This window comes from Haplochromis burtoni, unplaced genomic scaffold (genome assembly GCF_018398535.1).
Source record: "Haplochromis burtoni strain Fernald_Lab_line unplaced genomic scaffold, NCSU_Asbu1 Contig_153, whole genome shotgun sequence".
NCBI classification, from domain to species: domain Eukaryota; kingdom Metazoa; phylum Chordata; class Actinopteri; order Cichliformes; family Cichlidae; genus Haplochromis; species Haplochromis burtoni.
Window position 1 is genome coordinate 881,847 of NW_024582514.1, and position 26,860 is coordinate 908,706.

The 26,860-nt window shown below is 43.6% G+C and overlaps 2 protein-coding genes across 4 annotated transcripts; both read left to right on the forward strand.

The window, feature by feature from the left end:
• The first annotated feature begins 7,532 nt into the window (after window positions 1–7,532).
• LOC102289006 lies at window positions 7,533–26,578 on the forward strand. Its single transcript, XM_042224844.1, has 16 exons — window positions 7,533–8,180; window positions 9,152–9,516; window positions 9,677–9,746; window positions 9,861–11,452; window positions 14,831–15,053; window positions 15,192–15,338; window positions 16,174–16,248; window positions 17,312–18,674; window positions 19,730–19,910; window positions 20,658–20,756; window positions 20,835–21,036; window positions 21,303–21,373; window positions 21,573–21,695; window positions 22,106–22,385; window positions 23,516–24,261; window positions 25,091–26,578. The coding sequence occupies exons 1-16, from the start codon at window positions 7,784–7,786 to the stop codon at window positions 25,355–25,357; spliced, it is 6,201 nt and encodes a 2,066-aa protein (XP_042080778.1). The 5' UTR covers window positions 7,533–7,783; the 3' UTR covers window positions 25,358–26,578.
• On the forward strand, window positions 11,460–19,744 carry LOC121811775 (zinc finger protein 708-like). Of its 3 annotated transcripts, none has more exons than XM_042224860.1 (4): window positions 11,460–14,281; window positions 14,831–15,338; window positions 16,174–16,248; window positions 17,312–19,744. In XM_042224860.1, exons 1-4 carry the CDS (start codon window positions 14,153–14,155, stop codon window positions 18,784–18,786), a joined length of 2,187 nt encoding a protein of 728 aa, XP_042080794.1. In that variant the 5' UTR covers window positions 11,460–14,152; the 3' UTR covers window positions 18,787–19,744. The 3 variants fall into 3 exon arrangements, with proteins under 3 accessions (XP_042080794.1, XP_042080796.1, XP_042080795.1); XM_042224862.1 differs by lacking the exon at window positions 11,460–14,281 and adding an exon at window positions 14,288–14,532; XM_042224861.1 differs by lacking the exon at window positions 11,460–14,281 and adding an exon at window positions 14,539–14,702.
• Window positions 26,579–26,860: the final 282 nt, after the last annotated feature.

Here is a 26,860-nt window from a genome sequence, read left to right on the forward strand (position 1 = left end):
AGGAGAGGAGAGGAGAGGAGGAGGAGCGAGCTCTGTCAACAGGATTAAAAGATTACAGGCCACTCCTGTTAATCTCAGGTCCACGTGGTGAGAGGGATGATGATGTCACATTTGGCAGGGAAACACACCCGCACACAAAATCTGTATCCAACGTTGACTTCCAACCCTGACACCTCACCAAAAAAGCGTTCCCATGGAGACATGAAGCAGAGCAGGAACAATCACTTCTGATGAGATCAATCAGACTGCTTGACTACAGAGCAGATCAATACTGCAGTAACTGGAGAATGGTCAAATAAACAGCTGACCTCCCTGTTTCCAAACAAGCTTAATTATGCAGTTTGTTTATTATTCCAGGGTCTTTTCCAGCATTTGATATGTTGTTTGTTTATTTATTTATCAGATATACAGAGCTTAAATGATTAGCAAATAATTGTATTTTGCAGAACCCTTGGAAAACCTAAATGTTCCAGAAAAATCTTTCTTAGGTTCTAGTATAATCTCAACCAACCTTGCAAATGCTCCCAGGACCACCAAAAACCACAGCAGCACCATTGGAGGCCTTTGGTTGAACCCTGGGAGAATTTCTGGGACTTATGGAGTCTCAAATCAACAGCACCCTTAGAAAACCATCAAGAACTCATGCAACATTTTCACTGACCTTTCCAGGTCTTCTGCCTTCAACGCAATGTCCTTCTAAAATTAAAACACTGAAATGCCTCGTATAACATCCGCAGCATCCTCCTCAATGATCTGTGGAAGCTAGAAGTCATCCTTCGAAAGATCCCAATGCTACCCTGGAACACCTTCAAGGACCCATGGCACATTTTCACTGACCTTTGGTAAGTCTTTAGGCACTCGGAGAATGCCCTCAAGGATCCCGGTACCCTCTTCTTAACCCTTTCAATTCTACAGAAAGAATTAGAGAAAGGGAATTCATAATATTCATCACCAAACTGAACCTTGAAATGATCCACTTCTCATGCACACAAACGTTCACAAACAACAGATTGGACAAAATGTCCTCGCTGAGAATATTTTAAACTACAGCCGGTCCTCTCAAAGACAGAAGAGGCGCACACAGACGGACGAGCAATCTGAAGGACAGAACTGATCTGTGAAGATGAAACTGAGCTGCAGGTCATTTTATAATCACTGAAGCAGAGAATGATAGTGTGTGTGTGTGTGTGTGTGTGTGTGTGTGTGTGTGTGTGTGTGTGTGTGTGTGTGTGTGTGTGTGTGTGTGTGTGTGTGCGTGCGCGCTGCTGCTCTCCGTTCCCAGGGTCTCCATAGCTCTCAGGTTATTTGTGTTGGTGTGTGCTTCACACTCGTCAGTACGTTCATCCCCTCAGATGCCGCCTCAGTCTTCCGGATACAATACGTCCCATTCACAACACACATCTACACACACCCCATGCACACATTTGTACTTCTATCTTTGTGATGCTACATTCCCTCACCCCTTAATTTAACCCTGATTCTGAACCTTCAAATAAACCTTTCAGAGCGTCTTTCAAATTCAGGTCCTGGAAATATGTCCTCGCTCACAAAGATAGACTTACATCTTCGCACGCACACATAAAACCCATCAGGCTGAAAATGTTAGAGGTTATAAACGAGTCTTAAAAGTCATCAGGTGGAAATGACTGAAGCGATCAATTAAAAAAGCGAACGAGCTGACACGGCACTGACAAAATATTTCATAAGTGAGAGATTGCATGCTTTTCTTGGAGAGAAATCACTCGTCTAAAGAAGCTCGTCTTTGCAGTTTAGCATCCTTGTTACAAGTATATGTTTCATTTCATGGTAACGCACCACAATGCCATAAACAGCAGGAAATGAGAATCATCACGGTTTGGTTTATCTGGTAAATGCAGCTTTGTGAGGCACCAGCGGTGGATGGTGGCATTAATTTCCTGCTCCGTTAGATGCATGCGGGCCAGACTGCATTTAAACTTCTTTTAAAGTGCGTTATTGTCACCGCTGCTGTAAGAAAACTCATTCCAGCTCTCGTGTTTCTGATGCTCTCTGTTAAAGTTCAGCTGAAATGCATTTGCATAATTGTTATTTTATTTTTAATAATTAATTATTTGCAGCTCCTGTACTGCATGTGAAACAGAAAGCTAGATAAAATAGAAAGGCCTCATTCGTAGGGCACACGTCCAAGTTAGTTTCTTGGAGCATTAGCTCCTGATGCTCCCTGATGCTGTGTGCACAGTTTCAGGATATGTGGTGCATTTTAACCCACACCTGTGGCCTAGAACAAATCAAACTATGACTTCTAAAGTGGAAATGATGCAAGAGAAAGTTTTTAAAAAATCCCCGCAGCCACACTGGAGAACAGGAAACACAAGCGCTTGTGTTCAGCCATTGAGATAATGCTTGTTTATCTTCTTCTGTTTGCCAGCGGCAGCCATTCAAAAGAAATCAGGACTAAAGAGAGCATGGCCTTTTAGGGAGAAGAGCTACAACAGCTTATTTCAGACAGAAGATAAACTAAGGGGCTCCACCGGGGCTCGGTATAAATGTAAATCATGCAAAGCTACGCTGTTAGAGTCCAAGAGTAAAACTATGGAGCTGAAAATGAGCTTAACAGGTTGTCTTTTTTAAGGTGTTTTCTCTTTTTGATTAAATTTTTTGGTCAGTGCACAGTTGCTTCACAGAGCTTCGAATCCAGCCTTTTGGTGTTTTTAGTTTTCAAAACACCGTCTGCCCATGGTCTTTACCTGCTCTCTCACCTTTCTGCTGCATGTCACAGAGTCTGCCAGCTCATCAAAGACGCATCACTCCAATACTTACATTTTTAAAATCATAGACCAGGTTATTTTTTAACTCAAACATGAAGGACTTCACATACTTCAGTAGTATTTTACAAGAAAACATTTACATTTATTTGTAAGAAGGCTGTAAAGCCCAAGAATCCAGCTCGTGTCTATATTTGCTAGGATAGAGTTCATATTTAAGGCTTGTTAAAGATATGGTTATCGGTCAGCTGATTGTGTTGGGTCTTATTTATTTATTTATTTATTTTAGGTTTTCATTGCTGGATTTTAAATTCCCTCCTGACCTACAGACCTCGTTTCTGTTTCTCATAAAATTTGTCTTTAGAACTTGTAATTTATTTCATGAGAATGCCACATGAGTGCAATCATTTGCATGCATGTCAGACACAACAAACACACCAAGAGTGAAAAGAGTTCCATGTTTAAAGTGACACCGAGCCAGCTGGCTGACTGATTATGAATCCAGCATCATAATAAACCTCCATGATTTGTTTCTGCTGATACACACAGAACAGATCGCGCAGGGTACAGCTGAACCAATAACAAGTCAAATAACTTTACACTTTGGAGAGCAGAAACATTTAGATAATATGTGAAAGGTAAACATTGGGACAAATGAAAGCTCGACGGTTTGGGCGTGTGTGCCGATACCCTGCCCGTCTGTCTGTTGTGCTCACATCAGCCTCATTCTGTCGGCAGACGCGAAGTAATAAATAAAAATACCTTTTGGTTTGTTGTTAATGTATTGAAAGTGTTTTCTTTTCTGCCTGGAAATGAATGTAGATCATTGATGTTGAAAATGTTTCATGTTGGATCAGTGTTTCCTCCTGTTTACACGATCAGGGGCCAAAAAAGCCCCGAAAAATGAAACGCACTGTTTTTTAAGCGGAGGGAAACACTGGTGCAGATTCTCTGATGCCATTCAGACACTTCAGACTTTGACATGTTGCATCTTGTACACCAAAACCACTCAGTAGTATGCAGTAATATGAAGTCTATGAGGATTGTAGAGCGGTGTGTTCAGGGATTAATGTTGCCGATGATGGTGAGGATGATGTCCGTGGTAGCAATGGAACTTTATGCAACCTTTTCTTTGCACTAGGGACGCTGGCCTGTTGCAGGGCTGAGGGCTGGTGTTCACTGGTGTTGGGGATCCAGCAGAGGGACGTCAGACCCGGACAAGTTAAAAGTTACCAAAATGAGAAGATTAAAGTATTATGAGTGACCTTTTCAGGTTCAGTCACATACAGTTTGGCTTTGAGAAGGGCGTGAAATTCACTTTGATCTTCAAAGTTCGTGTACAGCTTATGGACATTTATGCAAGAGCTAAAACCTTTAACTGAACGAACTGCTTAATAATCAGTTCGTCGTTTTGGTGAGTGGTCCTAGAACCTTCTCAGCAGAGCCGGCCTTTTATAGAAAAATCTATAAACAAACTTTAAACAAACACTACTTTTGTTATACTACATTTTTCTTTTGACAGCACTGACTGTAATTAATATTGAAACATGAGTTCAGTGACATTACTGCAAAAATTAAACCTGGAAGAAGTCCTGTTTTCGTTCAGAAGCTAATATTTAGCGACACATAACACTGTGCTATGTACTTATTAAATAGACTGTATATAACAGATGGACTTTGCCACTAGTGAGTGAAGTTCTGATTTGAAGCCTGAAGATATTTTCAGCCTTTGCTATTTTAGTTGTTTGAAACCAGATGTCACAGAAGGGGTGTGGATCTCGCTGTGAAACCAACACTGGACATACTCGGACTGGTCCCCCTTTGTGACTTTAATAATTCATAATTTACAAAAAATTTAAAAGGCATCTTGTTGTGTTGAATAAAAGTGAAAAAAAAATGTGATTGAGCCCATAATCTAATCGGGAAAGTGAGATCACAGAGGAGTCGAGTTGAGGGACATTTTCCATGCAACTCCACCTGTTTTTATAACTACAGGAGTCGCCCTCTGCTGGCCATCAGCAAGAATGCAGGTTTAAAGCTTTGTCCATCTTTTATATGTTTGTTACCCAACCTGGACACGCCTTTCTTTCTTTCTTTAGCTTCACTGCACTGCCCTGTTATAACTTTAGGTCTTAATTCTCTATACAACCAAAAAACTACCATCATGCTTTTGCTCAAATTTCTTAAATATTTTTATTACAGGATTAACTGAATATATGAAAGTTTGTCAAAGTAACAATGATGAGGATTATGTATTTGCTCATCTTTTACTGACCAAACAGTTAATTGTTTTAAGGGTGAAAATCACCACTGGTTTCACTGTTGATCCTGATATGTTGCCTCTGATAGGAAAACACTGATGCTTCTGTTTCCACGTCAAGAGCGGAGAAAAATTGGACCTCGTGAACACACTGCCTGAATAGAAAGTCATAAGAAAACTCGCAGACATTAAAAGGGCTCGTACACTGAAGCGAAATGTTATTTTCTCAGACACAAACGGGGACAATCAGGGCTGCTAAGTTCAGTGGATGTTCAGGTGGGACGAGAGGTTGAATTTATTGATGTTCTTTAGGGATACTCATTAGAAATGATCACTTTTATCATCACGTCGTGAATAATATTATGCTTTAGTTTGGTGCTGTTGACCACCTCATTAATGTGGTGACATTTTTATCACCAGCCAAAGATAAAAAATAATAAATACTGAATATAAATTGGTGTTTTAGCTGATCTGCTGCCACAGCGTGTCCCCTCCCAGGAGCCCCTGAGCACCACTGTCTGTCTGCCCTCAGCCTGCCTGTCTCTCTGTATGCCTGTCTGCAACCTGCAGCCTGGAAATGTACAAATCTATTTGCTCAGAAGTATTTTCTGTAAAAACAGACGTGAAAATAATTTATCCATGGTGACACTGGGAAAACCGCCCCTTGTCTTTTGCTATGTTGAATCTTGGAGTCTGAGTCTGTCTTGAAGTGTGACTGTTTATTTGTGCCACAAGCCTAGATGAAAGTGATGTACACCTCCTGCACACAAACAGATCAGGACAAAGAGGTTGCATGAATGACATAGTCTCTATTACAGTACTGCTGTGCATGTCTTTGAGTCCCATTCTACGATCACTGTAACATACAGGGGTGACACAAACTACCGACATGGAAAAAAGGTGAAAAAATGACCCAATAATGTACAAAATGATCAGAACCAACTGCAAATTACTGACTCTGTACAGTTGTTTCTTTGAATTGAAAAGTACAGATTGAAAGATAATCTTTTGTGTGTGTGTGAGTGTGTGTGTTTTTGTGAGTCATTTAAGCAGGTCTGGGGGCTCCTATTTTATTTCCACTATGACTGAGGGTCAGTATAATTCGCATTACCTACTGTGTCAGTCAGTTTTATAGACACAAAAAAAGCCATATTGACTAATTTCATTTCTAAAGTTCCTCATTGTCATGTTCAAGTGACCAGTTTGAGATGATATGAGATGCATCCTGACGTATTATCCTGCTAGAAGCAGCCATCAGAAGACGGGTAAGCTGTCATCATAAAAGGATGGACATGGTTAGCAACACTCAGGTAGGCTGCGGTGTTTAAATAATGCTCGCTTGGTACTAAGAAGCCCAAAGCGTGCCGAGAAAATATCCCCCACACCAGCAGCAGCATGAAGCATTAATACAAAGCAGGATGGCTCTACACTTTCATCACAGTGTTCTTGACAAATTCTGACCCTACTATCTGAATATCACCTGGTCTGAGATTCATCAGACTTCATCATTCTCCAATCTCAGTTTCATCAGTTTCTTGTTCATAGCTGACAGGAGTGGCAGCCAGTGTGGTCTTCTGCTTCTGTAGCTCATCTGCTCCAAGCATTCATAGATGCTCTTCTTCATATCTTGCTTTTAATGATTGGTTATTTTAGTTATAGTTGTCTTCCTATCAGCTCAGAGCAGTCTGGCCAATCTCCTCAGACATCAAAAAGGCATTTTTGCCCAGAAAACTGCATTTTCTCCTTTTCAGACCATTCTCTGTCAACTCTAGAGCAGGTAGTGTGGGGAAATCCCAGTAAGTCAGCAGTTTCTGAAACACTCAGACCAGCCCAGCTAACTCCAACCACGCCATGTTCAGAGTCACGTAAATCACCCAAACACATTCTGATGTTCAGGTTCAACTTCAGCATATTTCAGTGACTACATGTAAGTGTCCCTTTGAAATTTACATCAACAACAAGTTTATCTGTTAACAGACCCAAATGTGGTTTTCTTATTGTTTCTCTGCACAGTGATCAATGAGTACAGTTCACTTTAAATCTAAGATTGATGCAGAAAAGGGAAAAGTGGGGAAATATGACGTGGTCAGAATTTAAGCCTTCAAAGTGCTTTTTATGAATTAAAAAAGGAAATATCATTATAAGATATGTAAATGAGGTAAGTGATTCGACAATGATTTTATATCCGAATGTGTTTGGAGAGATCCTAAAGTGCACAAATATGAGTACTACTATAGCCTAATACAAATAAAAGACGTATTTTGGCATCAGAAACTACAGATTATGCTTTATACACTTAAGAATTCGGGTCTTTACCGTTCCGAAAAAAACCCACAGTTATTATTTAAAATTTTAAAGATTAATTATGTTAGTTCATTCACTCAATTTGAATGTGTTTGGGGCTTTTATGCACAAAAGTGTAAAACATTCACTTGAATATTATGAATTAATAAAAGCATTATCTCGGAAATTCACTGAAACTTTTAATTAAAAAAAGCTGCTACTTTTTATTTTAGTTATTTTAAGTTAGAATCTTAGTTGAATAAACGAGAAGTAGATAGAAGGGGCTTTTATTTTCTAAGCGTGTGTGGCCCCGGAGGCGGAAATGCAACACGGAAGGTTTTCAAAGGTGCACAGGGAACGAAAGGACGGGACGGTTGATACGGAAGAAGGAGTTCTGTGTTTTGAGTCCAGCTGGACCCCGTTTAACCCCTCACTGGGGCTCAAAATGCGCTGCGGAGTTTCGGACACAGCAGGCGGAGAGTTCATGTGAGCAAACATGGAGCCGAGATTCGGCAGCGAAGTGGCGTCGATTGTGGAAGTGGCCATCCAGGCGACTCTGTCTGTCTTCAGGGATGTGTTGGCGAAAGAGGCGCCAAACACGGAGTGGGAAAAGGCGAGGATGGGCGAGATCCAAGAGATAGAGAAGTCTCTGGTGGTGCAGATCCACAAAGTGTTTACGGAGTTCTCCTCGGAGCTATTCGAGGAAAACGAGGCTTTGCGGGCCAAAGTGGAGCAGCTGGAGGACGTGCTCCAGAGGAAAGCCGGGCAGCTCGAGCAGGAGCTGGAGGCCAGAGTGGGGCAGCTGGGCAGAGACATGAAGCAGCTGGAGAAGGAGCTGAAGACCATCAGCGAGGGCCCGACTCACGTCCTGCTGCAAGACGGCTCAGTGATGGGTGAGAAGCAGTCACATATCAACTAATCGATCAATCATTCTGCTCGAGATTGATTTCTGAAGGATCATCTTTGAGTTGGGGGGTATTTTCTCAAATTCACCCGGGCAGTTCAGACCACATCAAGGGCCAGATATATGACTATACACACGCTACGCATTCTCATTTTCTTTTTCATGTTTCGTTTTTCCAGATGGGGGCCACTAAAAATATTGGGGTGGCACACCAGAAACATAATTTCCAGTTTTATTTTGCTGTTGTCAAATATAGGGTTAAGATTATGGCAAAAAAGAAAGAAAAGAATTAATGTCTAGTTAATTTCCTGCTACAAAAGTTGATATAGCTGAAAATGTGTACATATGATTAAAGTTTTAACCCCACATGCTGTTAGTTTAACACACGAGCTTCAAACTGGGCCTGAGGCAGAGTCCTTTTTTAATTGGTGTGCTGATTAATTGTGCAATATGCAGCAAAATGGCAATTTACAATAAGCCAAGTGATTCGGTTTCTAAAAGTGAATCACTTGTACATCTGATCCACTCAGACACAGTTTTAGTAGCGAGGCTTTATTCTGTCTCCTTTTTGTGTTTATTTATCTCAGGATTATAATTCTGCCTGTTTATTTATGCTGTTAATGAATTTGAAACCATGTCTCTTCCCTTTGAACTCAACATGTGGTTGGAAAAAGGGAATTTTGGAGGGGACACCAGTTAATCATGTAGGTAAACATTTATTTTAAAGCTCATCTACAAGGGCAGCTGTTCCTGATGTGGAAACCTTATTGTAACCTTCTTCTAGATCGAACCTCTTTAGCAAGTCATCTCAGCTCGAGTTCAACTAAATTACAAATAAATTAGAGATTTTGGGATGATGATAAACATGTTAAACATAATGTCGATTATCATATATTTCATAGAAGAAGTAGTCAAGTGAGTTCATTAAATAACAATGTGTAACTTTGTCTTTAAATGCAGGAGGTCCTGTGCTGTCAGTGTCCACCAGTCCAGACGCCCCAGAATCGGCTGCAGAAGAATCAAATCCAGACCCGCTGCCCATTTCTGCAGGAGCTGCTGAAGTCGTCCCCACCTCCACGGCTGCATCGGTGACCGTCCCCAAACCTGCGGTCGCCCCCATGGTGCTCGTGGGCAGAGTCAGCTCTGCTCCCACGGTGCTGTTGGTTGGTGCCAGTCAAATCGTAGCGCAGTCATCGGCCGTCTCAGAAACGACGGGAGCTGCAGCAATCGTGCTCAAACCAGCGGCCTCGCCGGGCTCTACACCTCAAAATGTCCCCAGTCCCGACTCCAGTACTGTCAGCGGTCTCGACTCGACACAGGAGAAGGTCGGATGTTTCTGTTTGACACATTCATGTCTCTATTTGGAAAACAGTAGATCCTAATTCTTGTCAGCTGCATTCACAGATTCAGCGTGTTAGGATGTTTTAGTTGAGATGCTTAGAAAGTCTTTTCATGCCAACTCAGATTTATTCTGTTGTGTCACAGAAGTCTTTGGAAGGAGGAGCTTCTGGGAGGACAAGACGAACGAGAAGAGCAGCTGCTAATAGTGAAACAGGTACCGGTGTTGCTTTCAGATGTGACTATAAACATGTTGATTTGAGATTTAGGAGGGGGTTGTGTGGGTGGAAATGGATAATAACAATCTGTACATTTGCGCCTTAATTTCCAGTTTCCGTTGACAACGGCAGCGAGGAGAAACAAAGCAAGTCAGCTGAAGAGCCTGGCAGACGACTGAGAAAGACGGACTCGCAGACAGCGAGGCGGTTCTTCTGTGAGCACTGCGACCTCGGCTTTCACTGGAAAGGCGAACTGAAGAAACACATGAAGGTCCACAAGAAGCCTTTTCCTTGCGATCAGTGTGGCAGGAGTTTCCTAGAGAAGGCGTCTCTGGAAAATCACGTTTTGCGCCACGAGGCAACTAAAGCCCCGCTGCCCTTCCCGTGCCCTCAGTGTAAACGATCGTACAGGAAAGAGGAGTCGCTTCAGAACCATCTGAAGCGTCACCAGCGGTCGAAGCCTCCGAAGCCATTCTCCTGCGATCAGTGCGGCAAAACGTTCAGAATCAAGCAGTCTCTGGAAAACCACCTGTTACGCCACGAGAAATGGAAGCAGCTGCTGAAGTGCCAGCTCTGCGACAAGACCTGCAAGACGTCGGTTCAGCTCAAGTGTCACATGGCCGTGCACTCGGAAGAAAGGCCCTTCAGCTGCGTGACATGCGGGAAGGAGTTCAAGAGCAAAGACACGCTTCGCTTCCACCAGATGGTTCACACAAACACCAAAAAGTATAAATGCACAATGTGTGAGGAGACCTTCAAATATGCCCACTCGCTGACTGTGCATAAGAGGAAGCACACAGGCGACAGTCCCTTCGTGTGCTCCGTGTGCAACAGGTCGTACAGGACCGGCACGGCTCTGAAAAGACACAGTGTGGTCCACACGGGAGAGAAGCCCTTCACCTGTCACATATGTGGAGCGAGGTTCAGCTTGAATAACAACCTGAAAAGGCATCTTCGCATCCACACAGGAGAGAAGCCATTCAGCTGCCAGGAGTGCGGCAAGAGCTTCTCAGACAACAACAAGCTCAAGTCGCACATGCTCATCCACGGCGCCAGAAAGCCGTTCATGTGCGATCTGTGTGGGAAGACCTTCCTCTTCAACTGCAGGCTGCAGATACACCAGAGGTACGTGCACGCCGACAGGAGCGAGCAGTCGGACGGCACGCAGAATTTCTTCCAGACTCGACGGCAGAACAAGTCGCTGGTTAAACCGTATAGCTGCAAAATATGCCTGAAAGGTTTCAGCGCCGCGTGCTCGCTCAAACTTCATGAAAAAGGCCACAGCGAGCACAAGGAGTTCAACTGCGGCATCTGTGGGAAGTCCTTCCACAACAAATACTCTTTCAGCTATCATCAGCGGAGCCACACGGGCGAGAAGCCGTTCGTTTGCGACGTGTGCGGGAAGCGGTTTTTCCACGCCGCGAGTCTGAAGCAGCACGAGCGCATTCACACGGGTGAGAAGCCGTACAAATGTGACCAGTGCGGCAAGGCCTTCAGAACGGACGGGAACTTCTACAGACACATGCGGATCCACACGGGGGAGAAGCCGTTCGAGTGCGTGTACTGTCAGAGGAAGTTCCACCAGTCCAATCAGCTCAAGTCCCACCTGCAAATCCACACAGGGCAGAAGCTCTACTCCTGCCAGCAGTGTGGCCGAGGCTTCTCTGATTCACGGCAGCTCAAGAAGCACAGCTGTGACGGGTCGTAGGTGACGTGGGGCTGCAATCACCTGATAGCAAGTAGGACTAATAAATGAAATGGAGGCATTGGTTACCCATGGCCCGGTGCCTTTTTGCTTACAATTTTGCTCAGCTGAACAAAGCTGTTTTCATACATGAAGTCCAGAGAATCAGGCGGGGCGTCATCTGTAGTTTAACTGCAGCACTGAGCAGGAAATTATTTGCCTCGCTTTTCTAGAAACTCGCAGTTTAGTGAAGCAGACCGGACACCTGACCTCCATTCACTCGCTGTGAATTCACTGGACAATTGTCTGCTCTTCTCTCACATGCACCCCATCACACATCATGTGGACTCTATACTGCACAGACTGCATCAAGCACCTCCATCAGTTAACCTCTTCTTCAACCACCTGGTCGTTGCTTTTGGTTAGCGGTAGGGTTGAAGTTTGTAACATCTGTATGCTTGTGCAGCTTAACCCTAATCCTACTGCTAAATAACTCTGCGGTGACCTTGGTGGTTTTTAACAGTGCCCTCTCTGTAAATTCTTGGTTAAAACCGTCGAACATCAACTAGAACAGTTAACAAAATGTTTAAAAAAAACAGCTGTTATGACTTCATGTCTGAAACATCTGAGTACTGTGTTAAAGAGGGATCAGCTGGGGTCGTACTTTTGTGTAGTGTGAATTTGTACCATGAGCCGATGCAGCGACTAAACCAGGCAAATCATTATGAGGCAGTGGCAGCCTTGAAAGTGCAAAGCCTCTTGAGGAAAATGTGAAATATCGAAAGTTAGAAGAAGAGCAGCTCACGTCTGAAAGCATAGTGAGACAGTGCCCCCTGGAGGTTGGTTACAATTTGCACATGGGTATAACAAAAAGTACCCAGAAGAGGTACTGATCTTGGCATGTCCTTGGTTAATAGAGTAGACATTTGAATGTTGCCGCTCTTTCTAAATGGTGCCGGCAGTATTAATCATTTAAACTAACGTTATCTTTTATTCATTTAATGCCAGTTAGCTGTTGGGTCTCACACGGCACTGTATTTCAGCTCTCGATGTCTCTCTATGACTGAAAGATGGATGGCAGCCCCGCTAATCAGCACAGTGCTGTACGACTTTGTACTACAGGAACGGTTATATGTTGTGTCAGATCAAACTCTGTTTCACTGGGGCAATGCATAAGCACATTCTGCACAGGCATGGTTTCACAGGTTTCACAGCCACCTCTGGATGAATCTGGGCTTTTATTTTGAAGGTACATTTATTGACTCACCTGTCAAATCCGTTTTTAAAAAAATGCTACAAAAAGCTTTACAAGCTCGGTGTTTGCTCAAGGGTTCAAGCCAGAGTCTGTTTTCTGCTACCAGACAGCTCTGAGTTGATTCAAAATGCAAACAGTAACTCTAGATATAACTCACAAGTATGCTAAACTACAGATTTGCTACAGTAATGAGTAAACACATGTGGCTGCAGGTGTACAGCTGTTGATTGGCTCTTTGGACCTCTGGCTTTGCAAAATCCTCCCACTAATTTTTGTTAAGGAACTTTTGACTTATCCTTATGCAGCAAGTCTGCAAAAAAAAACTGAGCAGAGTTTTACACGGTGTACGGTGTCACACATTTCAGTGGCATTTAAATAATTTGTTAATTGGTTCAAATGGCTCTTTAATACAAATACAACATTTGTAAGATTAATGTTTATATTCATCCATCAGATTAGTTGACTAGTTGTCTTCTATTCTCGAGTTTAATCAACTAGGAAATCAGTTGCAAGCTGCAGTGCATGTATGAAAACGGCTCCAGTGTGACACAGAAATAACTTAATAAAATGTACTGGAAGAGCTGGTAGGGTTACCTGTGATTGAAGAGGTATTAAAGTTTTGGTGAAATCCTGGACCAGCAACTATGTTAAAACCAACTAATGTTAACTAATCTGGGCATCAACAAATAACTTGACTAAAGGTTTATGCCAGCCTAATATAATGTAAGACAGACACTGATGTAGATAATTGTCCTTGTGTTTGCTGATATCAGCTGATACTGATCTGTGCATTCGTCCTTATGATGTGGGGAAAGTGGGTGTGAAAAACAGCTATAACACTGGCACCTCTCACCCTTTAGATGTTAGAGTTAAGGGACTGATTAAGCGTGATTTAATAGCTGTCAATACGATATCAGCTTTTTTATCAGTAGAGGTTAGCAGTATTGTTGTGGCATTTATGTTTTGTATTATTATTTTGTTTCTATAACCTCAGCTGTTTAAAAATCTGGTGAAACATGAAAGTTACTTGTATGAAACCTAAAATTTGAGATATTAAGGTAGATTACATCTTCAAATGTTCTGAAGGTAATGTAGGAGTTTGCCAGTTGAAATTTAAGTGAAAATTTGGGCATTTTAATTGATTTTTTTTTTTTTTAAGAATTCTTAAAGTAGTAATTTATGTTTTGTGAATTCCCAAAAATCCCAGTGAAAGGTGTAATCATTTTTAAAATAGAAGTCGAAGTGTAAAGTGACTTTCTAATAACTTTATATTTCAGTTCTCTGAGATATGTCTATTTTTCTTGCTCGAAATTGCAATTAAATAACATTTGCAGTCAAAGCGCTTTGTATGAGTTTTATTTTGAAAGTTCTACAGTTGCACTACTTCCATTTCCTGAATGAATGGGGCTAACACAGAGGCAAGTTCTCTGCGCTTGTAGCGAACAGTTTTTATCCGCAGAGGGAAAATGTCAGAAAACTTGGTGTTTTATTCAGAAACAAAGTGTATCATGGAGACTGTTATCCGGGTCGCTGTCGATGTTATTGGAAATTCCAAAGTAGAAAACGACGCAGAGGAACAGACTATGAACCGTAAGGTAAGTCAGCGGTTAGTTTATTATCAACGCACACCAGATACGCTAAAAACGCCAGAGACGCTGTGCTCGGGTGAGAGTGGACGGATGGAGTAAAATCACGAAGAAGGGCAACGACGCCAAGCAAAACAAAGATGGCGGACGTTCGTAAAGCTGAAGCTAGCTTAAAAAAAAACCTCAACGTTTTTGTTTTTTGTTTTTTTAAATAAAGTGAATGTTATCGTAAGATTACAGGAGCTGGATTATAGTACTAGGTTTTAATTTTTGCTTTTACTTTGTTCAAATATTTCCAGGGCTGCGCAGTTAGCTTTAACTTCCGGCACTTTTTAAAACAAGATTGTAGTGATTAAACAGTGATGTGCTGCGATAATTCTCGCTTTTCTTTCAAGATTTACTTATCACGCAGTCAGGGATAAGTAGTGAAGTAATTGTGATTATGGTTTTCATCATAACGCTTCATACAAGCTCTACTGATGTTGTGTTTACACTGATAACATGTGCTTTGGTTTAGTTCCTAAATAAACTTTGTTTCCTCTGTTTTAATCCTCACAGCTGGATTTTGACAGCACTCTGGAGATGTTAGCATGTGAGGCAACAAGAAAGATCAGCACCGTTTTCTCCCAGGTGTCTTTGCTGCTGCTCGCTGAAAACAGGACTCTGAAGGCCAAAGTGGGACAGCTGGAGAGTGAGCTAAAGACCGTGACTGAAAGCTTTGAAAATGCCAGAGTGTGGAGAGAGAACGTCCTGAATGGCTGCCCAGTCCTGTTTAAGCAGAGTGGGCAGGTCTTTACCCTGAAGCCACTGGGGAAGTTAAACATAAGGACAGATAAAGTAGCAGAGGGAGGCAGTGGTTCTTCACCAGCTCCTGCTGGAATTCAAAGAGTCGGTCATATATGTCCTCCTGCTTCTGCAGCTCCTCCAGGGGTGCAGGGTTTCACAGGACCACCACCTCCTGCTGCTGCTGCACGAGTGCAAAGAGTCAACCAGACATCTGATGCTGCTGTGCAGAGCGTCTCCACATCATCTCCTGCTGCTGAAGTGGATGGTGGACACGATGCTGGTAAAGGTCCCAGATGATGAAAATATGGGTTATTTCTTTTTTTTCAGTGGTACATCCCATATTGCTCTTCAGACTCACCCTGCATGCTGCAGGTGTCTCTCCTAGAAACACAGAGCGGTTTTCAGCCTGCAGCAAGGGTCATAAAAAATCTCCCAAATTTAAATATTCTAGCAAAGTAAGTTGGGACATTATCTCCAATCAGATAGCTTTTATTTTTTATATTTGTTTGTTATTTTGTAGCTTTGTCACTGTGTGACACAGACCAGTGGTGGTTTGAAGCTTTGCCTTTAACTTGCTGAACAGGTGCGTTGATAAAGTATTCTTATCGATGTTGATTACAGTAACAAGTGCTGCTGCTGTCCTTTCAATAAAAGGCTTCACTGTCTCATCACAGCTTTAAGTGGTCCTGAATGCTTTTCCCAGTATACACACATCTATTTTAGTCACAAATCCCTGTGAAATGCTTGCACTGTGGAGTCCTGCACCATTGCCGCAGACTTCCTGCTTTCCACTGCACCAAGAAAAGCCTTGTTATTTTATTTTGAAAACATGGTAGTGAAGCAAGAAAGAAATTGCCTGCTAATAGGCAGTTTGTTTCACAGTTGACATTCTGAAAGCTGATCGGTGGATACATTTGTTGATGAGATACATTGGGCCGCCTGTTGTGTCAAATCCTGGTTCAAGGTGTAAATACGAGCCCTGAAAATCTTACAACTCTCGTCAACTGTCAGCTAGATGGGCTTCCTGCACAAATTCAGTTTGAGAGGAAAACAAATTTTCAACCTGCAGCTGATTTCAGCCATGGTTAATCTGTCTTTGTTTTCATTCTGTATAGATTCTTCAGGTTCAGAAGGTGGAGAGGCGATGGAGGAGCTGATGGAAGCAGTTTCTTTACCAGACAATGGACCGGGTGAGAATTTAAATGGTTAATATAGAAATTATTTTCAGTAAAACAAACTAACAAAGACTCTGATAATGTGTGATTTCAGATTTTAAATTAGAAAATAACCAGAAACATGACAAATTGGTCGTGAGTGAGCGTTCACACTAAGAGCAGTTCAGATCAGATCTTCAGACATCCCCTGTGCTGAGTATAAAAAGGTCCAGCGTACCCTGCATGGGACCTGTTTACTGTGGTCCTACCCACGAGCCTTTGTGGGGTAGAGGGGTCTGGTGGGCGGGTTTTAGTCCATGGGGCCCACAGGAAGGGTTGTAGGGTCTGGTGATTTGTGGATTGGGTGGAGGTGGAGGTTATGGCTCTCTGATCCCTGGCTTCCAAAATCACCTTGTGGCACCTGGAACATCAACTCCTGAGCAAAGGAGCATGTGCATGATGTCAGGAGATACTGACAGGATATCGTTGGGCTTATCTACCACCCAGATAAGTGGTGTTAGATGGCTGGATGGATGACTTGTAATGCTGTGGGGCTGGGCATCCTAACCTTAGACAGCATTAAATTAGCCTTTGCGTCTTAAAAGTAAAGCCAGTGTGCAAGCTGCTAAAACTTAGTCTTAATGGGAAAACTTGGGTTTCCCGCTCTGTGACATCTGTAAAGACTTTAGTGAAGTCCTCGTTTATGAGCTTCAGGTGGTCAGAAAATGAAGGTAACTTTGTAAATTATTCTCATTATTAAAGTCAGACGGGAGGCCTAAGGAGCTTGGAAAGAAAAGCGTCTCCACCATTTGACCCTAGAACTGAAGAAGCTTCTCGGATGAGAGGTAAAATGTCTTCAAGCAACTTAAAGAAGTCCAGACGCTTTTCTTTGCAAGCTCCTTAGACTACGATGACCTGGATGACTGAGAACCTTCACAGACATATTGCCGTCAGACAGGAGGATTATACAGAGTCTGCTCATTAGCTAACAAATCAATCACGAATGTTTGGCCGTGATGATTTCACAGTAAGAAGTGATGATAAATGAGCTTCTTCTCCTGCATCATATGTGTGAACTTCGATCTTTCCTTTTGTTTAGACGCCACAGCAGATTGTACCTCCGCGGACTCAGCGGAGCCCGAATACACCGAGAGCCAAAAGCGTCTGGAAGCAGAGGTTTTGAAGAAAGGCAGAGTGTTTGTGTGTGACATCTGTAACAAGACTTTTAACCGACTCTTCCACCTGATGAAGCACATGAACATCCACAAAGAGCAGCGGCCTTTTACCTGCGACCAGTGCCCGAGAAAGTTCAGGAACGCAGCGACTTTTGAGTACCACCTGCTGCGACACGAAGAGAAGAAGTATGCCAGCTACGAGTGCGAGCTCTGCCAGAAGAAGTTCAAAACAAAAATGGGGCTGAAGACGCATCAGGTGGTGCACACGGATGAAAGGCCGTTCGCCTGCTCCACCTGCGGGAAGGGCTTCAAGACCAAATACAGCCTAAAGTCCCACCAGCTCGTGCACACGGCTGAGAAGCCGCACAAATGCTCCGAGTGTGGAGAGAGCTTCAAATACGCCTTCACCCTTCAGTGTCACAGAAGCATCCACACTGGAGAGCACCCGTACAAATGCACGGTGTGCGGCAAGGTTTTTATAAAGAGACGATCGCTCAGGACGCACCAGGCGGTCCACAGAGGGAAGATGTTTACCTGTGAGACGTGCGGTGCTGGCTTCACCCTGCCTCAGAACCTGAAGAGACACATGCACATCCACACGGGCGAGAGGCCTTTCAAATGTAAGGTGTGCGGGAAGGGTTTCATTCAGGCCAACAAGCTGAAAGCACACATGCTCCTTCACGGCGCTTCAAAGCCGTACATGTGCGACCTGTGTGGGAAGACGTTTCTGTACAACTGCCACCTGAGGAGACACCAGAGCGTAACTCATGACGAGAAGCACGGGCAGGTCATGAGGAGACGGGAGCGGGAGCGGGGCAGGCGCAGAGTAATCTACCGGCAGGATAGGACGATAGTGGACGTGACGCCGTTCAGCTGTGGCACCTGTCACAAGGGCTTCGACACTGCGTGTTCCCTGAAGAAACACGAGCTCATTCACACGGGTCACATGCAGTACCGCTGCGACCCGTGCGGGAAGTCCTTCTTCTACAAAGCCACCTATGACTACCACCAGCGGGTCCACTCGGGAGAGAAGCCCTTCGGGTGTGACGTGTGCGGGAAGAGGTTCATCATCCGTCAGGCGCTCAAGATCCATAAGCTGCAGCACTCTGGAGAAAAGCCGCACAAATGCGAGCAATGCGGCAAGGCCTTCCGCATGTACACGAACTACCAGAGACATCAGCTGATCCACACCGGAGAGAAGCCGTATGAGTGCGAGGTCTGCGGCGTGAGGTTCAGGCAGCTCGGGCACGTCAAGTTTCACATGCAGACCCACACGGGGGAAAGACCGTACTCCTGCAGCAGCTGTGGACTTGGATTCTCAGACTCAAGGCTCCTGAAGAAACACAACTGCAGCGAGAAATTCCAGAAAATTTTGGGGGACGCACTCACAGCGTCCTGATGGTGACGACTCGAGCAAACCAGTCATTGTCCACAGAGCCAGATGAGTGATGCATTCTGGGAGCGTTGCTCAAGGCTGGGCCATTATTCAGATTTGTATTTTCTTCCATTTTGCCTTCCAGTGATTGTGATATAGTTGGCAGTCTTTTAGTGATCTCTCAGCACGACTTAAAATATGAAAATTTTGTATTTATACATAAATTTTGTATTTATACATTATATATTTATATTTTCACCAAGTTTAAAGTCTCAGTTTTCCTACAGTATTGAATAAAATGGTCAAGACAACAAAAATCTCTCAATTGACATTTTTTTTTTAATTTTGAAATTAAAAACAGTCTGATCAGAAGCACAGTCCACCGCCTCTTACCCGTGTTTGCTTAATATAGCTTGATAACATGGAATTATATAAATGTTTACAACTCTGTTAACTTCAGATTGTGAATACCCTGACTGTTAAAGGCTCATTTTAACGTTTTAACGTCTCTGCTGATCGTGGAATTGTAAGTGTTGTAGTTACTCCCTTTGACCACTGGAGGGAGGTTCAAAGTAAACTCGATGCTATACCGTTTCCGTTAGGGCTTTTCGCAATAAAATCAAACATGGTATGGTATACGGTATATTGAACAAATCGGATGGATACATTTTTGTTACTATTTTTTTTATCCAAATAACACAATTCAAATAAACAAAATTAGTGTGGCACGTTTCTTGCAAGTTAATACAGTTAAAGCTGATAAGATAAGACAAATGATATACAGTGATTAGCATTTAAACTGAAAAGACAAATTAGAAACGTGATTTTATTCTGAAAAGTATGAACTAGGAAACAGTACTTGGCTTCGTGTTGTGAATGATCGGCATGAGTTTTTTTTTCACCATAACAACAACAGTGCGGCAGCGCAGAAGTTTCATGACGCATTTGTAGATGCGAAATAAACATCACAATCAGTCAGCATGGCGGACCTGGAGCCGCAGGTTTGCGCCATTTTGGAGATAATGGTGAACGCGGCGGTGTCAGAGATGAACAAAGTTATCGGCGCCTCGGATCCTCCGCGTCCACAAGAGACATCGTGTGTGGCCGAAGACACGCACGGGTCCCCGGAGGATAAGGTACAGGATAAGGTACAAGGTGGTTTACGGTCGTCAGGTATCCGGGCCGGTTCTGGTCCCCGCATTGGTCCCGGTTTCTCCCGAGCCGACGCTTCCTCCAACTGTCGTCCAGACAACCGGCCGAGCATAGAAATAGAAGAGCTAGCAGTTAGCTCCGGTTAGCTGCGAAATGGCAGCAGGGTGCCGCGCTGTCCTGCTGTATGGAGCATGTGTTTAGGCTAAACTTCGCGTAAATATGAGGGGCTGGTGCACGAAGTCTGGGAGAATCCACCTCTGGGCGCCATTTTGGGTTGGGCAGCAGGCCCGGGCTTATCTATCTAGTGTATGTCTAGAAGCGCCTCAGCTACAGGTTTCCACAGAGCGCAGGATCGATCTATCAGCTGATATCTGATCAATAACACACTCTTCTGTGATCATGATGACTGCCACATAGTGTTACCCTGTTGTGCGGTTTTGGGGTTTTCCTTGTATACTTGTGATCCCGGGATCTGATTGGCTGATCAATATATCACATCAGTGTTAGACCTGATTTTTCAGGTCAGGACTTTTCAATTATTCCACTTTTAGTGGGATTTAAAGGAAAAGTTTTACCATCTTGCAGCGTGACAAAGTGCAATGTCCTCTTCACTTCATTACATTACTGAACAACGCTGTCTCAGATTTTCTGATTATCTTTCAACTTGGAATATTTAATAAACCTTCCAGAATGAGTTTAAATCAGGTTCATTATTTGACAGTGGCCTGTGTTCTTCCCATCAGGTGATCCAGTTGAGCGTCTTCATGTCGTCTCTGGCTCAAGAAGCTGTGGAGAAGATCTGCCAGCTCTTCCATGAATGTTCCTCTGCGCTGCGGCTAGAAGTACACGACCTTTGTGCTTTAATTCATCCACCCACTAACAGTCCAGCAAGAAATCCTAAAGTAGTCCTTGTTTTGTAGGTGACGCAGGGTGTGGCAGAGATCGAGGACCTGAAGAGGAGACTGGAGGTCGCGGAGACGGAGTTGAAGCTGGCGCTCGAGGGCAGCGGAGGTCAGAAGGACGCGGAGGAGCTGACGGAGGGAGGCAGCGGGCAAAAGGAGGGGAGGGTGGACGTTGAGGTTGTTCAGCTCGAGCAACGCTCAGGGAGGAAGAGTCGCAGAAGTGAGGAGTTCTTCCTTTTAAACACATTAGTTAGCTTTTGTATTCCACAAGTTTTTAGAGAAAAATATTTTAAATCAAACTGCATCGAGTCAAAATCAGCTGTGGTGTTGTTTTAAAACTCAAATTTCATGACTGAAAGGAAAATATTTTTTAACCTTTTCCCCCTGATGTCATTTCTCTTGCCGTCTCCACTCTGTCCCTGTTGTATTTGACGAAGCAGAGGTGACCACAAACCGGTTCTGATGTTTGTCTTTTGTTCTGTGTAGGTGTGGTTAGCAGGGACGCCGGAGTGAAGAGATCGCCCATAATTCATCTGTGGAAAGGCAGAACATATGATGTAAAGTCTTGCGTTGTCCCGCCTCTTCTTCCCATTTCTGTTTCTCATCTTCGCATCACTTGAACATGTTTATTCACTGTTTCCAAATCGCATAGATTAGTCAGAAAATCTGACCAACTTAAAAATAAAGCAGAGCTGAACATCCTGTGTGGAGGGATCCTGCCAACCTAAATTTGTCCTCATCCTTTCTTCTGGTCAGGACAGCATCCAGCCTGTTATAATAAAAGAAGAAGGGTTTGAGTGCTCAGCCGACCGGATGTCGTCTGACTCTGGTCAGTACAGAGATGAGTTTTGGCAGGATGAGGACGACCCTGACTACCAGGTTGGCTTCATTAATATGTTTTTATATTAACTTATTTCTTTTTTCACCTTGCAGCTATATTATTTCATTGCATGTGCTTTTAAAAATAACTTTTATATATGCTTTTAGATACAAGTTTTTATTTTGTTGTACTGTATTAAGAGATAAGTCCAATTTAATGTCAGCTGATGAACATTTTAGACAGTTGGGTTTTTTGGCATATTTCTTCACTTATACTAACACCCTTTTATTTAAATAAGAATTTATGATACCCAGAAACCTTTCAAGCACTGGAAACAATTAGTTTATTCACTGCAATATTCATCGCCCATAAAAATGAATGCGCTATGGTAACATTTGATGAGCTAAATCTGACAATCAACAACGTTTAAACGAATAAACATTTAATCATCCCTTTTCTTCTCTGGCAGGCGGAACCAGACGATCCAGATGATGCTGACCCAGGATACACCACCAGATCCAAGCGTGTTGCAAAGGGAAAGTCCCACCAAGCTCAAGCAAAGAAGGAGAGTCAGAAGGAGCAGCCTCTGAGCTGCAAACACTGCCGGAAAACCTTCACCAAGCTGCTGCAGCTCAAAGCCCACCAGGCCGTCCACGGGGCGAGCGCGGAAAAGCCCTTCCAGTGTTCTCAGTGTGGCCGAGGCTTTGCGTTCCAGCGAAGCCTCAGTGCTCACATGTTACTGCACACAGGTGAGCTCCAGCTTTATCCTTCATACTAAAGCAAATCAAATCAAATCAAATCAAAATTTATTTATATAGCACATTTTTAAGACCGAAGTACACCAAAGTGCTTTCCAGTAAAATCACAATACAGATAAAATCACAATAAAATATAAATTACAAATATATAAAATATAAGATAATTACATAATCTAAATACAGAGCCAGATGTAAATTACCCTAATTCGCCTTAAATGCCAGATCAAACAAATACGTTTTTAAACGTGATTTAAAAGACTGAATGGAATCTGACGCGCGAATATGAAGAGGGAGAGTATTCCATAGCCTGGGTGCAGCAACGGCAAAGGCACGGTCTCCTCTGGTCTTCAGCCGAGACCTAGGTTGCACTAAGAGCAGTTGGTCCAATGATCTTAGTGCTCTCTGAGGGCTGTACAGACAGAGGAGATCAGCTAAATAGTCAGGTGCCATATTGTTTAAAATTTTATAAGTAAACAATAAAATTTTAAAATCAATTCGATATTTGATAGGAAGCCAGTGTAAATTTTTCAGAACAGGGGTGATAGAGTCAAACTTTCTGGTGCCGGTCAAGAGACGTGCTGCGGCATTCTGGACCAGCTGCAAACACTGCAGAAGAGAAGATTGTAGACCCAAGTAGAGTGAGTTACAATAGTCCAGTCTTGACGTAATGAAAGCAGGCACAGTCTGTACGACGTACCCGTGCACACCGTGAAGGCAGGTTTGTTGATGAACTTGGAGCAGGAAGAATCCACAAGCTGACTGACGTCCATCACTAACACACTCTTATGTCTTGGTGAAATTATGTATTGGTAAAGTTAAGTTAAACTAATATTGGCTAGTTTACAAAATCAAGAAAATCTTAGGGAGACAACAAGACAGCCGACATTTACCTGGAGTTGCTAGGCTAGACAGCTAATTTAAATCAGTCTGTTGATTTTTGTGGACTCCCAGAAATGTTTGGTCATGCCTCATGTAAACCACGTGACTGTTTTTGGAAAATTGTTTCTTTACACTGATGAGAATAATGAGACTCATTCGGTTAATCGGCTTAAATTACATCAGAATTGTAGCGTACTCATCGTTGTTTGTTGGTGAGCGTCTTTTTGCTTTTCTGCATACAGGTGAGAGGCCACACACCTGTGATGTTTGTGGGAAAGGTTTCACCCTGAAGCAGCTCCTGAGAAACCATCAGCGTCTCCATGCTGACGTGCGGCCATATCGCTGCGAGCAGTGCGGTAAGAGCTTTTACCGGGCGCACGGCCTGAAGATGCACCAGATGGTCCACACTGGGGAGCGTGCCTATAACTGCCAGTACTGCAACAAACGTTTCACAATACAAGGAAACCTGCAGCGCCACCTGCGCATACACACGGGCGAAAAGCCGTTCAGGTGCGAGACTTGCGGCAAAAGCTTCAACCAGGCCGACACTCTGAAAGGCCACCAGCGGATTCACACCGGCGAGCGCCCCTTCAGCTGCGACACCTGCGGCAAGCGCTTCATCCAGAAGAGCGCGCTGAAGATGCACCAGAAGACCTCTCACGTGGACGAGAAGTCGCTCGCCTGCGTCGCGTGCGGCACCACGGTGGCCTGCGTCGACTCGCTGCGCAAACACCTCCAGACGCACGCGGCGACTATTCCGTGCACCTGCGTGCTCTGCGGCCAGCGGCTCAGCTCCATCACCGAACTGCGCTCGCACCAGCAGCATCACACGGTGGACCGGCCTCACAGCTGCGGGCTCTGCGGCAAGAGTTTCAAGTCGTCCAGTTACCTGAAGATTCACCTGAAAACGCACAGCGGGGAGAAGCCGTTCTCCTGCGACATCTGCGGTCGCATGTTTACACAGCAAAGCAGCCTTAAGTCCCATCAGGTGGGTTTTTGCTGCTTGTTGCACAAGGTGAAACTCATTCATGCAAATAAGTCCTCAACATTAGGACGGACACCGTAGCAATCTGTCAGCGTGTCTGAAACCCAGACTCCAGCCCTTTAAGCTGCAAAGAGTGTTCAGATAGAGAGTAGTGCTTGATTCTCATGTATATATCTCATGTATATCCCATGCACATATCCTTCTTTCTACATAGCACTTTAATTCTTATTGTTTGCACTGAAGCACCGCAGCAATTTCCTAATGTTGTAAACCTCAACATCTGGCAATAAACCCCATTCTGATTCTGATTCTGATTCTGATGATTTTGGCTTCCAGCTGTTATAAAAACTCTGTGATCAGGATATAGCGATTACTTTTTTGCATAAATTTTTGCAAAAAAATCTGCTCTCCAAGCAGAGCCATCATTAACCGCTGCTTTTAAACATCTCTGATATGGTCTGCTTTCGGCACAGCAGATCCAAGGCACTAGTTAACTAACGGCTTTCCATGACTCGTCGTAGCTAATGTGCCGGTCTCCTGAGGTGCAGGTTTGCTGCTTCCGTTATTGTGTGGTATCTCAGGCTGGAGGCCCAGATTGAAATGCTACACCCTGAGTAACCCCGTAAAGTGACAGATGATTGTTAGAATTAAGCAATACCAACCTGGTCTGAGATTAACTTCATGTGTATGTTTATGAGTACACTTTGTGTAGATGTGTCGCAGTTCCACCTTCTGCAGCAGCTGTAGCTGAACACGTCTGCTGCAGTGGAAGTAACCTTGTGGGTAATTTAGTAAAGATTTAAACATGTTGTTTCAATGTTCTCTGCCAAAGGTGGTCCACACAGGAGAGAAACCTTTCAGCTGCGACACCTGCGGGAAATGCTTTAGCAACACCGGCAACTTGAACCGACACCAGCGCATCCACACGGGGGAGAAGCCGTTCAGCTGTGACACGTGTGGGCGGAGCTTCAACCAGGGCAACAGCCTGAAAGCGCACCAGCAGATTCACACCGGGGAGAAGCAGTTCATGTGCGACAAGTGCGGCAAGAGTTTCTCCTACCTGAGGAACCTGAAAGACCACAAGTGCTTCTATGTCTGAAGCTAATCTGTGAGGTGATGTCAGCTCCTGTAAGCTGCAGTCAGGTTAGCTGAAAGCGATTTTGGTGATTGTAAAGCTGGCTTTCCCAGATTTCTTCTGTCACTGCCAAGAAAGTGATGCAGGTAGATACGGCGTGAAGAGTGTTACAGCATCTGTCTGTGAGAATAGCTGACAAATTGCATTTCCAACGTTAAAACTGAACGGACAGAGAGAGTTTTAGCTCCTGATGTGAGTGCATTTATCACTGAACTAAGAAAAGCCTGGGTCAAAATGATCTTCAGCTTCTTGCCTTTTGTCAGCGTGATGTAACTGAAAAGCCAAAAGCAGATTTTTACCACCACAGTTGGTATTAACGAGCCACAGAAACAGCTGATCCTTATTAAAGACGAGGCATTTTGCCCTTTGGTAATGATTTCTTGTTATCGCGACTAACTCGCAGATGGACGGGCCAGATGCTTCAGCTCAGTGTAACATTTAAAGCTCTTTGCCAGGGAGACTGAAGTTTGGCTTTTCTTACCTAGCGAACACATTTTGTATTGAAACGTGAGTATTTTCTGTGTGAATTTGTACCAACTCACCGATGGTGCTCGCGATGAGGATGGGCTGTGTTTACATTGCATCACGTGCAGCACCACCACAGCTCCTTTTCACACGTGTGAAAGCAAGCAAGCTTCACTATGCATGAGCAACACGTGCTCGTGCTTTCAGAGGTAGCATGAACGGTTTTACTTTCCACAGTTACAGTTCTGTCAAAATAGGATCGCAAGTCATTGATATTTGGCGCTGTGGCTCTGTTTGAGGTCTTCCCGTCCTTCCGCACATATACATGGAAAGCCTAAAGGCATTCAGTTTGACTCTGTGGCCTGTTAGAAAAAATGCTGTGCTCGGTATAGCGGTAATCTGTGGGCAGCTGTTACATTATATTCCTCATCTGGGCTGTATAATGTGTAAAAATGGGACGTCTGATCTCGTTGTGCGGCTGATATTTATAACGGTGCAACTCAAAGAGTGCTTTTCTGTCTTTTTCTCTTTTAACATCATCTCACATGATGACTGTTACTACGTAAATGCCTTGTATGCATACAAAGAACCGGCGTGCTGAGAACATAACAGACTGAAAGTATTATTTTGTGAAAATACTTTATTTGTAACTTCTCTTGTGGAGATGATATTCACTCAACCTTGTAACTGAGTTCAATTCATAAAACAGTGAAATGTAAACATGCTTCCTTTTTGTCTTTCTTAATGATTAAAGAGCTTGAAATATGTTTGTTTTTGATCAGAAAAAACAGTTTTACAGGAACACATGCGTCGCCTTCACATCCTTACTGAAAGAGGTATTCAATTTAAAGTTTCTGTTGCCTTTGAATAAGAATACTTTCAAGTCAAGAGCGGAAATGCAAAGAAAATAATTATATATAATAATTTTCAGAAGAAATGTTTCTTAAACCAAAACAGATCTGAGATCAATTCAAAACTGTTTCTCTTAGTCTTAAGTCATAT

Excerpts from the sequence above, each read along its gene's own strand:
- LOC102289006 (XM_042224844.1), top strand. The coding sequence starts at position 7,784 with ATGGAGCCGAGATTCGGCAGCGAAGTGGCGTCGATTGTGGAAGTGGCC. Across the intron at positions 9,517-9,676 it reads TCGACTCGACACAGGAGAAG|AAGTCTTTGGAAGGAGGAGC; the intron begins GTCGGATGTTTC and ends GTTGTGTCACAG. Across the intron at positions 16,249-17,311 it reads TTTACCAGACAATGGACCGG|ACGCCACAGCAGATTGTACC; the intron begins GTGAGAATTTAA and ends CCTTTTGTTTAG.
- LOC121811775 (XM_042224860.1), top strand. The coding sequence starts at position 14,153 with ATGTCAGAAAACTTGGTGTTTTATTCAGAAACAAAGTGTATCATGGAG. Across the intron at positions 14,282-14,830 it reads AACAGACTATGAACCGTAAG|CTGGATTTTGACAGCACTCT; the intron begins GTAAGTCAGCGG and ends TAATCCTCACAG. Across the intron at positions 16,249-17,311 it reads TTTACCAGACAATGGACCGG|ACGCCACAGCAGATTGTACC; the intron begins GTGAGAATTTAA and ends CCTTTTGTTTAG.